We start from the raw sequence: 15,598 nt of genomic DNA, 5'->3' as shown, positions 1-15,598 counted from the left end.
CACAAAATGAAGTGGCAGCTGTTCAGATGGTTCTAAGGTGCAGCCCGGGTTGAGAACGACTGGCCCAGAGGGTGTCCCCCCGTAGCCTGCAGCACTCGCCTGGAGAGCGTGTTAGGCACAGACTTCAGGCCCCACCCCCACCCCTCCCCAGCATTTCCCACTCAGAAGATCTGGGCTGGGGCTGAGGTTTGCGTGTCTGACAAGAGTCCCAGATGCTGTTGCTGCTGCTGCTCAGAGACCACATTTAGAGAACCTGTACATCGTGGTTCTCAGCTGCCACGATTTGCTCCTTCCCCTCCCCCACTCCCCAGGTGGAGTCTTCAAAAAGTTCATGGACATTTTGGCCGGCGCCGTGGCTTAACAGGCTAATCCTCCGCCTTGCGGCGCCGGCACACCGGGGTCTAGTCCCGGTTGGGGTGCCGGATTCTGTCCCGGTTGCCCCTCTTCCAGGCCAGCTCTCTGCTGTGGCCAGGAAGGCAGTGGAGGATGGCCCAAGTGCTTGGGCCCTGCACCGCATGGGAGACCAGGAGAAGCACCTGGCTCCTGGCTTCAGATCAGCGAGATGCACCGGCCGCAGCGGCCATTGGAGGGTGAACCAACGGCAAAAAGGAAGACCTTTCTCTCTGTCTCTCTCTCACTATCCACTCTGCCTGTCCAAAAAAAAAAAAAAAAAAGTTCATGGAAGGGGCCTCTTAATTAAAAATTATATATATATATATATATATATGCATGGATTCCAATGCCTGGCATCAGACTACTGTCTTTCACTCCATGCTTGCACAAGCTTTTTGAAGTCCCTTTGTATGTCGATGAGTGGTTGGTTGTCGCACCCGAGTGCCACTGGCAAGGACTAGGTAGAGACCAAGGACAAAGCAGAACCTCCTGCAGTGCCCAGGATGGTCCCCTCCACAACAAGGAACACTGTGTCCCCAAACAGCAGTAGGGCCCGGCTTCAGGAACCCCACTCTAGTACAGTGATTTGGGAGTCACTGGGGAATGGCACACTTTGCCTCCAGTGACCTCTGCATGGGCACCTGCACGAAGGCAGGGGCGTCCAGTCCCCTGCTAGCCACAGCCTGGTTGAAGAGCCTGGTCTTTGACGTCGGTCCAGTTTGTACCCTGATTTTTCCTGTCTCCTGGCTCTGACCACAGGTAAGTTCCTTGTGCTCTCGGAGCCTGGGACAGTGGTCTGAAACTGGAAGTGGTTTCCATGTGCAGTGTGGTTCTGAGCCTTGGAAAGAACCTCATGAATACCCAGTGCTCCAGAAGTTGCAGTGAAAGTCCAAAGGGTGGGGCTGGCATCTGGGTGCCTGTTCGAGTCCTGGCTGCTCCACTTCATTTCCAGCTCCCTGCTAATGTGCCTGGGAGAACAGTGGCAGATGGCCCAAGTCCCTGGACCCCTGACACCTGAGCAGAAGACCTAGAAGAAGCTCCTGGCTCCTGGCTTTGGCCTGGCCCATCCCTGGCCCTTGTGGCCATTTGGGAAGTGAACCAGCAGATAGAAGATCTCTCTCTCTCTCTCTCTCTCTCTCTCTCTTTCTCTGTAACTCTGCCTTTCAGATAAATAAATCTTCTAAAAATTTAAAAAAAAAAAAGGAAAATCCAAAAGACACCATTTCTTATCAGATACCCACCGTCTCCCAGCAGGAAGGGTCTCCCCAAGAGCCCACCCCAAAAACCCCTAACAAACCCTTGTGGGCACCCGAAGGAAAGGCCTGTGTCTCTGCCTTCAGGTCCTCCCATGACACGGGGCTGCTTGGGCACCACTCTGCTCCTGGCCTTTCACCTCCTCATGTGTTGAACAGACTCAGCCAGCTCTCATGGCCTCATTACTAGTCCGCCACCTTCCCACACACCCCTGCTGTGCCTTCTCACTTTTGCCATAGTCACCCTGCACCTGCAGTAGACTCACCTGTATCTTAAGTGTCTTTTATTTTAAAGGTGGTTCTGCATCACGGCCCTAAGTGCAAATCTTGCTGAAACTTGATAAGAAGCGACAGCAAGCATGCACATGAATCAGGGGCATCAATATGGCGGCACTCAGTGGGAGCCAGGCACTCCTGTGGTCTGCCAGAGATGCCAGTCCTGGGGGCTGAGCCCTCCTGCTCGCAAAAGGGGGCTCAGCACGTGAGGGCTTTCGGGGATGAATTGCGCGCACCTGAGACCACACCGGTGGGCTGATCAGAAGAGCAGGGTAGGGAAAGGCTGCCTCCATCCCCCTGGTCCATTGCCCTTTGCTGTGTACCCGGTGAGTTGCCTCTGGGGCAACAGTGCTTTGAAAGACATAAGCTCTGAAGTCCTCAAGGTCAGGTCCAGGGCCACCCCACCCCCAGCCTTGCAAGCAGTTACACCTGCTTGTCCACCCTCACACTGCACAGCTCCATTTTACTTCTGTTGTAGCTTTTAGTCCTTAGAGCATTACTTGGAAGTGAGCACTGTTGTATGGATAGAGAAACTGAGGCACAAGAGGCAAAGTGGCCCCTAAGGTTGGGGAGGGAGACCCGGGCTGAGCCCCTGTGAGGAACGACTGAGTTAGGAAGTGCAGGATGAGTTTCTGACAATCCAAATTAAAAAGAGAATGACCACGTGATCCAGCAACACCAAGTCTGAGGATCTATTCCAAAGAATTGAAGGCAGTGACTCAAACAGGTATTGGGACGTCTGTGTTCAAAACAGCATTGTTCGCCAGAGCCCAAAGGTGGAAGCAACCCCAGTGTCCACTGGCAAATGAACGGATGTGAACGGCTACAGAAATCACCCACCTACTGGTTTACTCCCCAAATGCTTGAAACAGCCAGGGTTAGGGCAGGAGCCAAGAACCAAATCATGGGAGGCAGGGACCCAACAACTCGAGCCATCACCTGCTGCCTCCCAGGGTGTGCGTTAGCAGGGAGCTGGAATGGGTGAAGCTGACACTCGAGTCCCAGCCCTCCAGCAGGGCTGCCCCCACCAAAAACTTTCAACGGGAGGTGGGTGTTGAGGAGGAGGACTCCGAGTGCCGTGGCATGGGGCTCAAGAGCTGGGGAGTGGATCCTGGAGGGATTCTCTAGGGAAAGGGCAGTTTGTCCTACGACCCAGTGCCGATGTGCTGGCCTGGCCAGCTTCATCCCTGCACCCCTGATCTCACAGCTCCCCCCTCCACACTCCAGGACCCTGTTTCATACCTGTGTTCCCCTCACTTCTCGTCCACTCAGGCTGGAGGTCACAGACGGGTGTGCAACTGTACCTGGTCCCTGATCATGAATCACCTGGCCCAGTCATGGATGGGTGGACTGCTCATGACAGCAGTCTTAACGTCAGCAGACTCCTCCCTGGGGGCTTTTGATGGTCCTGAGCAGAGGTCACAGGTTACCCCAAGCCTGAAGGAAGAGGGAGCCCTGGCCCTCAGCCAGGTTGCTGGATGCAGCAGGTCAGGCTTGAGTCTTCCATGAAGGCATCCCAGGGTCCCAGATGTGGATGGAGCTGTCTGAGTTTGAATCAGTCAGTCAGAAACCATTCACTGAGGCCTCTCCCCTGAGCTCAGCTCTGCCAGGCCCTGGGAGCCAGGAGAGCCTGGCCTTGGCTGATAGAGGACTGGCGCCTGTCAAGAAAGCCAGCCGTCATGATCAGGCCATGATGACTGAATAGTCTGGGATTCTAATCTGATCGTGGAGTTAGCTGGAGGGCATGGATCCTGTGAGCATCAGGGTGGTTTTCTGTATAGCAGCCAGTCTCCTGTAAGCCAAGGCCAGGCTCTTATCTCTTGAAGAATGCTTGGAGGTCTCCCATGTGGGTGGCAGGGACCCTGCTGCATCCCAGGGTCTTCATTAATAGGAAGCTGGAGTCAGAAGCCAGAGCTGAGAATCAAAACCAGGGATTCTGATGTTTAGATAGGCTAAACTCCCACTCACTCATCCCACTTTATAGAGAAGCAACCAACTGTCAGAAAGGGGGTGTCTCTAAGTCCCCACAAAGAAAGGCTTGATCCAGGTGCCCCCTCTGAATTCCTGCACTTGAGACTTCCCAGGCAGTGTGACACTGGTCTAGCTTCAGCCCAGAACCTCCTGACCCAAGTCCCACTTGCATCCAACCTCATTTCCACTACTTGTCGTTCCCAAGACCCAACCAGCTCTCTCACTTGGAAGCGAATCAGAAAGCTCCCCTCGCAGCAGCCGGAAGAAGCCCTTTGCAAGTATAAACAGAATCAAGGGCTTTATTGGTAGAGTAACTATTCCAGTCAAGCGGCTCCTTTGCATTTGTTGTAATTGTGGTCTGGAGAGCAGCTCTGGCTATGGATAGTTCTTTGCAGGCAGCAGGCTTTGGAGCATCCACAGTGCTGGGAGCCAGTGCAGCCTTGAGATAGAACCCCAGGGCTGGCCCAGCTGGTTAAACCAAACTTCATCCTGATCATGGCGGATGAACAGCCACATAGAAATGCTGCTGCTGATGGTGTGGCTTAATGAGGATTTAGTCCATGCTGCACACTGTGTCAGTACTGGGTATGAACAGCTACGTGAGGCAGAGGCTGTGATATTATATGTCCAGGAGCCTTGGAGAGATTATCTAAGGGGCTCCACATTGCAAAGATCTGCCTGAGGCTACGCTCCAAACCCCTGCACCTTGCTTTCTCCTCCCAGATCTCCTTCCGATAAAGCACCCCAAGGATGATGGTCACTGACAGCCCAACATTCCTATAGTAGCACCCCTTTATCCACCAGGTACAATTTCCAATACCCCCAGGTGATCCCTAAAATTATGGACAGTACCAAGGCCCGTGTATTCCGATGCCCTCAGTGTCCATGGGGACTGCCTAGGGTTCCAAAGTCGGGGAATACCCAAGTCCCTTTTATAAAGCAATGTCTTTGCATTTAACTTATGCACATCCTCCCATATGCTTTGAATCACATCTAGATTACTTGTAATACCTGACACCATGGCAATTCTTTTTTTTTTTTTTTTTTTTGACAGGCAGAATTAGACAGTAAGAGAGAGACAGAAAGGTCTTCCTTCCATTGGTTCACCCCCCAGTTGGCCGCCGCGGCCAGCACGCTGCGCCTATCCGAAGCCAGGAACCAGGTGCTTCCTCCTGGTCTCCCATGTGGGTGCAGGGCCCAAGGACCTGGGCCATCCTCCACTGCCCTCCGGGGCCACAGCAGAGAGCTGGCCTGGAAGAGGGGCAACGGGGACAGAATCTGGCGCCCTGACCAGGACTAGAACCCGGGGTGCCAGCGCCGCAGGCAGAGGATTAGCCTATTGAGCCGTGGCGCCGGCCACCATGGCAGTTCTATATAAATAGTTTTTAAGCTGAATCATTTAAGGAACAATGAGTAACAGTCCACACTAGCTCAGGACATGCCATTTTCCCCAGTATCTCCAGTCCTCCGGCGGCTGAACACAGATGCAAGACTTCAGGACACGAGTGACTGACTGTACTGCCTTTCTCTCATGCACTCGTACCTAGGATGACATTTCATTTATTAATTAGACACAGTAAGAGTCACAATAAAAACAATGAAGTAGAACGCTTATGTTTATAAAAATAAGCATTACTTAGAAGTTTTATAAACTGTTTACTTCCGGAATTTTCCATTTAATGTTTTTGGACCGAGGGTCATGTGTAACTGAAGCCAGGGAAAGCGAAGCCGCAGACGACAGGGGACTGCCCTTCGTCTTCACCATCTCTGTGGCGCCCGAGGATGACCCAGTCCTTGCTTGACCCACGACGATCCTGAGAAACACAGAGCTTTGAGTAGCAGGCATCACCCAGCGCACTTCCTGTGGGTAGGGGGAGGCATGGGGGTGCTCTCTTTGACTCCCACCTTCAGCCTCCTCACCTGCACCGCAGAAACACACTTGCTATTCTCCCCCCGTAGCCCCGGCTGTTTAGCATTCGTCTCGAGTCAGCTTCTCCCGCTGCTCCTAATCACTCCGATTTTTCCACTTATTTTCTGTTTTGTGCCGTGGGAATCTGATTACGTTATTAAGTTCATAGGGTGTTTTTCCTTTTAGGAGCTGGACAGCACTTGGGTTAAAGACCCACGACGCTCTGACCACTCGTCCTTGTTATCTGTCCTACAGCTGGCATGCCCCTTCTAGGAACAGATTGTCCTCTCTGTGAAATCAAATGTAGTGACGATGATAGGACCACTGTCGGCTCACTTCCTAACAGGGTCTGTCTGAGCCTCAGCTTCCGCATCCGTGCGATAAGATGACAGCTCCCCTTTTATAGAGGCGCTGGCCAAAGTAAATAAAACCGTGCACCAAAGAGTGCTTAGCACCTACTTGGCGCTCCACAAATGCTTGGGCTCTGGCTGTCATCCCCACTCCCAACATGGCTGCACCCCAGACGGACTCTAGGGTTCTGCTCCCAGTTCGTACAGCTCCCCAGTCCGACTCTTTGACCCAAGGATGAATGCGGTTGTGGGAAGGTACTTCCAAAGCTGCATGGGGAAAAAATGAAATTAGAAGATAAGTTTTTTTTTGGTGTACAAAATATGAACTCCATGCATAATTTTCTCACAAAATGCTTTCCCACGCACCTTTTGAAGACCACTTGTGTTTCAAGTCACAGAAGCTAGGGTGCTGGAGTGGTTGTCTTTGGCCTTCAGTCCTCTCTCCCTTCTCCAGAAGAAAAGATCCAAGTCCCTGTGAAGTTGCTCTGCTTTCTCAAACCCTACAGAGATATGATAAGGACTTTCCTCACTATGGGCGACCAAGTCCCTGGCAGACCAGCATAGCATCCTCGCACAGCCCTGTCCTTACCTCCCAACTCCACGTCAGCACAGGGCAGGCAGAAACAGCAGGGCTGGCTTTGGACTCAGCGACGCTCCGCTGCCTGGGTTCACCGGGAAGCGTGTGAACCCCTCTGAGCCTCGTCAGAGATGACCACTCACGCTTCCCAGGGCCGAACAGTGACAGAGGCGGGACTCCCAGCACAGCGTTGATACGTGGCAGGCCCTCGGGGGTCAGCTCCTCTGGACCGGAGCAACCTCTCCTCCTCAGAGTGTGCTCCTTCACTCACTCATTTATTTAACAACAGCGGCAAGAGACATCCTTGGCCGGAGAGCAAATACGGGATGATCCCAAAGCCCCGTAATCCTTGGCTGGATGGGTGGTGTTTGAGACGAGAGGCAGTGGATTTTTTTCCCCGTGGATGTTGGGTAGTTGGGTTGCTTGCTGTATCTTTGGCTGGATGGGTGGTGTTTGAGACGAGAGGCAATGGATTTTTTTTCCCATGGATGTTGGGTAGTTGCATTGTTTGCTGTACCTTTGGGTGGATGGGTAGTTGGGATGGATGGGAAGGGAAGGGAAGGAGCAAGGATGGATGGATGGAGGGAAAGATGTAGTCTTATTGATCACACAGTGTCGGCCTCGTCATCTGATACTGAAATCCCCCTTACAATACCTGGGCAGTCCTGGACTGCATGCTTACTTACGTGCAGTGACTAACAAGGTATTTCATTAACAAGCACAATTGTTAGAAACTTTTCCTTATACTTAAGAGTTCCAAACTCTTAAGTATAATAACGTGGTATGTGTTCGTGGGTAAGGCCACGGTCAGACGTCAGTGAAAACCTCAGCATAGCTAATGAAAACAGGGTGACCTTGAACAAATCCCTCGACCTCTAAATTGTGGCTTTCTTATATGGGAAATGGGGTCATCGCACTAGCTGGCAGGTCGTTGTGAAGATTAAATGAGATAATGTCAAGGCCTGGGCAAGGCTCAATAAAATGTGTTGTTATTGTACTGAAAAAAAAAAATGTACCCTCTCATGACTTTGGTTTTCACCAAGAACCAGCTGTGTGCCAGATATTAGTGTTGCGTGCTCCGTGGTAAATGAAGCTGAACCAGCCTCTCATCTCCTGGAGCTTGTGTGCCCGTGGAGTGTTCAGACACTGAACAAGTGACCAGATCAGTTTCAGATGGTGTTGAATGCTCTGCAGAGAATGGGAAGAGGGTGGGGTGGGGACAGGAGTCCTGTCCTTGGGCTGTGCGCTAGTGGCAGAAAGCGGGGGTGGTGAAGTGGACACGGGACCCGTCGGGGCGGAGGGGTCTGAAGAGTCGGATCGCCCGGGCCACGCGGGAAGGCTCCTAGGGGACATCGTTGTGGACTACACTGGGAGGTCTTGTTTCTCTCCACAGCCTTGGCCTTGGATTATTTTGGAGGGAAAGGAGGATGAGGATGATTTCGGGATAAATGATGTCTGGAACCATTTATCTGGGCGGATCTGGTGTCAGATCTGGCTTTAAAAGGAAAATAATCTGTGGCGGTGGCCGTTCCAGGAGCCGGAGCCAGGTCATTAGGAGTTGGATGCTTGCCACCCCCGGCGGTGCTTCCCTCAGCCTGGCTTTTCTTCGCTGTGAGAACAAAAAGCCTCCTGGAACCTCCTGTTTCGTGTCCAAGAGAAAGAGCCGCTGTTACGTAGCACTTTCCACAGAAGCCTGGACTTCTGTCTGGTTGACCGCTGAGCTTGGTGGGGTTGGGTCACACATGCACCCCCAGACCACGCTGTGGGCAAGGCATGCCGTGTCCTGATTGGCCAGGCCTGCGCTGTGGGGACCACCGCTGGAAATGGAGCGGACTTAGATCTTTCACACCCAATGACTGAGCCGGGGGTGGGGTGGGGGTGGGGGGCAGTAATGCCCCCGAAAACCTTGGGTGATAAACTTTCAGTTACTCAAGATGTTGGTAAAGTTTCCATTGAGCAACATCGTGGTTAGAAGAGCATCGTGCCAGAAGTTCATGGAATACGGAATTAAAAGATAAATTCTTTTTGTGCAAAATCTTGAGATCCATGCATTTAACTGCTCTTCAGAAAGTTAATGGAAAATGTGTATCATGAAAAAATGATGCATGATTTTAAAAATGTCAGCACCAAAGTAAATTTTTTATTTCTATTTATTTTTTATTTCTATTTAATCCATGAGGTTTTGGAAGGACCGTTGTAATTGACGATACCATACTGCACCTTTAAATTTACTAAGAGGGTAGATCTCAATTCTTACTCTAACTTAAAACAAACAAACCTACAGTTCGTAATGGATGCTGTTAGGACAAGAGGGAGAATGGATCCTGGACAGGAAAAATGACATGTGCATCTTGTGTTTCTTAACTCAGCATTTACTACTTCCTCCATGATACAGAGATGCCTCTCCCAGACGTCTCATCTCCCGCTGCCCTGTCTCCACCAGGCTGTTTAAGCTCCCTGGGGTTGGGAACAATGCCCTGAGCCAGCCCAGTGTCCCCTTGGCCCCTGCTGTACCTGCACACAGTGAGGGTCTGAGACCGGCTAAGCTGAGTGAAATCCAGTTTCCAGGCCCAACAAAACTGCCATGCTCCTGGAATCGTCCCTGGAGCATGAAGCACCAGAGACAGTCCCCGGCCCCCAAAGGACCCTCCCCTCACCTGTGGTCTCTTGGATTTCCCCAGGCAAAGCCAACAAGAACGTGCAGTGGGACGAGGACTCTGTGGAGTACATGCCGGCCAACCCGGTGAGGATCGCCTTCGTCCTGGTGGTCCATGGCCGTGCCTCCCGGCAGCTGCAGCGCATGTTCAAGGCCATCTACCACAAGGACCACTTCTACTACATCCACGTGGACAAGGTGAGGGTCCTGCCGTCACCCCGGCCTGGGCTTGCCCTGTGTCCATCTGTGCCCCCGGGACCTTCCACCTGCACACGAGTCCAGGCTGCCCCTTGAGAGAAGACTCAGAGTGGGGACAGCATTGGGTTTTCGCAGTGTTCTGGGTTGTGTGTGTATCTGTATCTGTGTCTCTGTGTGTATATGTGCATCTGTGTGTATCTTCGTGTGTGTGTCTTTCTGAGTGTGTCACTGTGCATGAATCTATGTCTCTGTGTGTGTATTTGTATCTGTATGCTTGTATGTATCTCTGTGCCAGTGAGTGTCTGTGTATGTCTGAGTGTGTCTGTCTCTGTGTCTCTGAGTGTGTCTATTGTTGTGTGTATCTATGTGTGTATCTGTATGTCTGTGTGTCTGTATATCTGTGCCTGTGTGTGTCCGTCTGTGTCTTTCTGAGCATGTCACCATGTGTGTCTGTGTATCTGTATGTCTCTGTGTGTGCGTACCTGTGCCTGTGTGTGTCTGTGTCTTGAGTGTGTCCCTGTGTGTGTGCGCCTGTGTATCTGTGTGTGTTGATTTCAAAGATTCCACCTTTGACTTTCCACTTTCTCTGTAACAATTGTTTCTTTTTAAGAATCTTTGGTTAACTCATGCTAACTGTGCATATTGATGCTGTGCAGTATGATAGTTTGATGTATGTGTGCAGAGTCGTCAGCGAGTACAGGGAAAACATGCTTTCATTCATGCTAATGCAGATGGAATGAATGCATGGACTCCAAATTTTTTATTTAAAATATTTATTTATTTTCATTTTATTTGAAAGGCAGAGAGATAGACACAAACAGACGTCTTCTGCCCACTGATTCACTCCCCAGATGCCCACCACAGCCAGGACAAGGCCAGGCCAAAGCCAGAAGCCAGGAACTCAACCTGGGTCTCCCACGTGGGTGGCCGGGACCCAAGTACTTGTGCCATCACCACTGCCTCCCAAGAAGCTGGATCAGAGACAGAGCAGCTGAGACTTGAGCCAGGCACTCCAGTATGCGATCGGGTGTCCCAGACGGCAACTTAGCTGCTGCACCAAATGCCGCCTCCCCCAGGGTTCATATTTTCTGTACTGAAATAAACTTACCTTTTAATCCCATTTTTCCACAGAGTTTTTGAAGTCCCCTTGGGCTTGTCCGTTGTGCACTGACCAGTTCAGGGCAGTCAGCATCTCCATCACCTTCAAGCGGATGGTTCCTCTATGGCAGGAGCACTCAGAATCCCGCCACCTGCGTCTCTGATAGGCAGGCAGCACTACCAGGAGCTTTGGTCTAGGACCCTCTTTCCTTTTTTTTTTTTTTAAGATTTATTTATTTATTTGAAAGAGTTACACAGAGAGAGGAGAGGCAGAGAGAGAGAGAGAAAGAGGTCTTCCATCTGCTGGTTTACACCCCAGCTGGCCACAACGGCCGGAGCTGTGTTGATCCAAAGCCAGGAGCCAGGAGCCTCCTCTGGATCTCCCATGCGGGTGCAGGGGCCCAAGGACTTGGGCCATCTTCTACTGCTTTCCCAGGCCACAGCAGAGAGCTGGATCGGAAGTGGAGCAGCCAGGTCTCGAACTGGCACCCATATGGGATGCCAGCACTTCAGGCCAGGGCGTTAGCCTGCTGTGCCACAGCACCGGCCCCATGACCCTCTTTTCCTCACCGCCCAGTGACCTCTGCCTGCCCCTCATGCGCTTTGTGGGGACAGCCATTGTAGGAGTGGGCACACTTTTTTTTAGAAAAGGCCAGATATACGTAGCTGAAGCTTTGCAGGCCATGCACTCCTTGTAGTGCAAAGGCATCCATGGAGACAATGTCAGCTGGTGGTCGTGGCTGTGTGCCAATAAAACTTTATTAACAAAAATCAGCAGACTTGCTGACCACAGAGCTGTCTTGCTCTCAAATGTTCTGTCAGTCAGCTGACGTGGCAAGATTGTGTCTTTAGTCAAAAAAGCAAAGGGGATATTTGATCACCGAGGTCTGTTCTAAAAGGCCCCTGAAGGGGTGGGGGGTCAGAGTTAAGAAATTCCACCTCCCTTGGCAGGCGCCGCGGCTCAATCGGCTAATCCTCCACCTGTGGCGCTGGCACTTCGGGTTCTAGTCCCGGTCGGGGCACCGGTTTCTGTCCTGGTTGCTCCTCTTCCGGTCCAGCTCTCTGCTGTGGCCCGGGAAGGCAGTGGAGGATGGCTCAGGTCCTTGGGCCCTTCACCCGCATGGGAGACCAGGAGGAAGTACCTGGCTCCTGGCTTTGGATCGGTGCAGCGCACCGGCTGTGGCAGCCATTTGGGGGGTGAACCAATGGAAGGAAGACCTTTCTGTCTCTCTCTCTCACTGTCTAACTCTGCCTTTCAAAAAAAAAAAAAAGAATAAATAAATCTTTGAAAAAAAAAGAAATTCCACCCCCCTATAATACTCAGGAGGTTTAGCTAGAACCATGCTTCTTTTTTTCTCCCAAGTATCACAGTTTATTGATAGATGCATGTATACAAAATCAGGGAATCAAGACATGAACACGATTTGATAAATTATGTAGACTCGATTTCAGGAAGAGGAACCAAGTCAAATTCTCACCATTTGTTTCCCACCCACAAAAACCACTTCTGGAGCATTCGCAATTCTCAGAACTGGTCAGTTTGTCCAAGTAAACCACGCTCTTTTCAAAAGACTTGTACACTTGCCCAGACTCAAGGATATTATTAAAATCTAGCACATAAAGCCCGTGACTCGAGGTAGAAAAACAAGGCAATATACTATTGCATAACACCCACCAATTACAGTTAAGAATTTTCTGTAACAGCAAAATGGATAATCAAATATTGCAGCAACTTAAGTATCACGGAGCGAAGTGCATCGCCACGGTGTTCAGTGTTGCGATTCCAGTTTTTAGTGAACTTAAAACTGACAGCAGAGAAGGCCCTTGCCTCTGCTTGAGAATTTAGGAGGTATTGCGTGCTGCTAATTTGCTACCTAAGCCTTAAAAATACTCCTAAAACATTGGATGGTAGACCCTGATTAAGACATCATGCTAGCAGAAAAACCTTATGCAGAAGGAAATCCTAACCGACTTGCTTCTGCTTTAAGTATTGCAAAAACTTAACAGTGGATTGAATTTTCGCAGTGGTTAGGTGAGTTACACCATAGCGACACTGTTTTCTTATCCTCAAACCACAGGCAGCAGTCATATGTAAAAACTCAAGAGTCCCAGGCACCACCAACTGTAGCCTTGTGAGCCGTTAGCTCAGAGGCAGGAGCAGGGAATCTGCATCTAAAATATCCAACATAGGGTCTGGCATCGTGGTGTGGTGGGCAAAGCTGCTGCCTGCTACACTGGGGTCACCCATCGGAGTGTCAGTTCACATCCTAGCTGCTCCGCTACTGATCCAACTCCCCACTGGTGCATCTGGGAAAGCAGCAGAGGGTGTGGGCCCCTGCCACTCATGTGGGAGACCTGGATGGAAGAAAAAGTGTGGGCCCCTGGCTTTGGTGAGCACCAGCCTTGGGCATGGTAGCCATATGGGGGGTGAATGGATGGAAGATCTCTGTCTCTCCCTCCCTCTCTCTGTCCCCCTCCCTTTCAAATAAATAAATATTTTTTTTTTAAAAATCTAATGTAAAATTTTAAAAATATTGAAAGTTCAAGTAGTGATGTAAAAAAGATACCCTGGGGTGGAATCAGTGACTGACAAAGCCCACTGACTTCAGAGGTCCTGGCAGCTAGAAGGGAGGGGCCCGGGGCGAGGGGCATGCCTGGGTCGCTGAGTGTCACCCTTTCTCTCCTGGGAAAAGCGCTCCAATTACCTGCATCGGCAAGTGCTGCAGTTCGCCAGGCAGTACAGCAACGTCCGCGTCACCCCCTGGAGGATGGCCACCATCTGGGGGGGAGCCAGCCTCCTGTCCACCTACCTGCAGAGCATGCGTGACCTCCTGGAGATGCCCGACTGGCCCTGGGACTTCTTCATCAACCTCAGCGCAGCCGACTATCCCATCAGGTAAGCCGGCCCGTGGCCAGCCTGGGCTGAGAGCCTGCTCACCCTCGCACTCGTACTTCCTCGCTGGGACACCGGCGGGCAGAGATGGTTTGCTCCTGTCCAGAGAAGCTTCGTGCCTCTGGGAGCTCGCGTGCAGGGCTCGGCTTGCACCCGAAGCTCATTGGTGCACACATTCGACAGATACCCAGTGAACACGTGCTTTCCTCACCTCTGTTGAAAGGATGTCCCCATGCACTAAAAAGAGTAAGGAGATAACAATAAACAAAATAAGTAAAATGCTGTGTTAGAAAAATAAAGCAGAGGGCAGAGGCGGGGGAGAGCTGTGAGATAACAGGGCCAACTGGGACCATCATGATGGAGTGAGCCACGCCAGAACGTGGTCCATGGTCCAGGAATGCTGAGCCCTGAGATGGCCGTGTGCAAGGGTGTGAGGGACGGCAGGGCTCAGCGTGGCTGGACCAGAGTAAGTGAGGAGCAGACTAACAAGCTGCTTTGAGGTTATAGAGAAATTGGGGCCAGAGCATGGAGATTTTACAATTTGGCTGTTACAGCAAGGAAGACGGAAGCCCTTGGCGTGTTGTGAACCGAGGGTGTACGAGGTCTGACTTAGAGGTTAAATTGGAGAGGAGGGGAGGGGAAGAACGGAGGGCAGTGCAGCAGTCGCCAGCAGGGTCACCGGCAGGTGTCTTCAGGATATGTCGCGGTGGCCCCTGTCAAGTGACTTGTTGGCCCACATTTTCAAATTGGGAGATTTCACATGAAAGCGACAAATCTGGGGCTGCTTTTGGAGATCTGCCCCTTCTGGGCCGAGTTGTCAGGAGCTGATTGTGCAGCCGGCAGCCCCAAGATGGGCGAGATACACAAGCAGGAGTGACCCCCCAGGTGCCACTAGGAAGGTCTGTTGCTTCGCATGAATATTTGTTCTTTCAAGTAAACCCTAAGCAAAGAAAATCTCCCTGAAGATCTTGTAGGAAGAAAAGTTTTAAAAATCAAGAAAATGAGCAATACTCCTGTTGCCTATCAAAAAGGCAACTCATTACCTTGAGGGCCTCCTCCCTCCTGATGCATTGGCAAAGATGAAAAGGAATGTGGATTGGGGTGATGAGAAGTGGATTGGGGCGATGGGAAGTGGATTGGGGCGATGGGAAGTGGATTGGGGTGATGGGAAGTGGATTGGGGCGATGGGAAGTGGATTGAGGTGATGAGAAGTGGATTGGGGCGATGGGAAGTGGATTGAGGTGATGAGAAGTGGATTGGGGTGATGGGAAGTGGATTGGGGCGATGGGAAGTGGATTGGGGCGATGGGAAGTGGATTGGGGTGATGGGAAGTGGATTGGGGCGATGGGAAGTGGATTGAGGTGATGAGAAGTGGATTGGGGTGATGGGAAGTGGATTGAGGTGATGAGAAGTGGATTGGGGTGATGGGAAGTGGATTGGGGCAATGGGAAGTGGACTGGGGTGATGGGAAGTGGATTGGGGCGATGGGAAGTGGACTGGGGTGATGGGAAGTGGATTGAGGTGATGAGAAGTGGATTGGGGTGATGGGAAGTGAACCAGAGTGTTGGGTGGGGCTTCCTCTTTCCCCAGAGCATTGGGTTCGGCGTTCTCAGGAGGACCAGATGCAGACTTCTTAGAAAAATAAATGAACCTTTATTACTGCGATTTTCAAGCAAGTCCAACAGTATTACAAACAACCTCATGAAACCCATGTATACATCACCCCATTTCAACAACAGGCTGTGCATACACAGTCCTGTTGTCCTGCCTCTCACCCTCCTCCCCAGACCCTGGGCTGTTTTTCAGCAGATGTAAGTGGTCGTATGGTTGTATTGTATCTTTAAGCCTTTCAGGATCCATCTCTAAGGATCAGGTCTCCTTTAACACAGCACCTGCATGATCTAAACCCCTAACAGACAGTCTTAATGCCATTGGGTAACCAGGTCACATATTGCCAAGAGTTTGGGCTTTCAATCAGGACCCAAATAAGCTGTAGGCATAGAAGGAAATTATCTCCTTAAAGC

The 15,598-nt window shown here is 51.2% G+C and overlaps 1 protein-coding gene across 1 annotated transcript in view; it reads left to right on the top strand.

Moving 5' to 3' along the window:
- The window catches only part of XYLT1 (xylosyltransferase 1), a 336,604-nt gene that overhangs the window by 237,682 nt on the left and 83,324 nt on the right, over positions 1-15,598 (top strand). Inside the window, exons 4-5 of the mRNA XM_062180382.1 lie at positions 9,411-9,583; positions 13,375-13,577. Coding sequence (XP_062036366.1) covers positions 9,411-9,583; positions 13,375-13,577 — 376 coding nt within the window. The remainder of the gene's footprint in view (positions 1-9,410; positions 9,584-13,374; positions 13,578-15,598) is intronic.

This window comes from Lepus europaeus, chromosome 21 (genome assembly GCF_033115175.1).
Source record: "Lepus europaeus isolate LE1 chromosome 21, mLepTim1.pri, whole genome shotgun sequence".
Lineage (NCBI taxonomy): Eukaryota > Metazoa > Chordata > Mammalia > Lagomorpha > Leporidae > Lepus > Lepus europaeus.
This window is presented reverse-complemented; position numbering and strand designations above follow the sequence as displayed.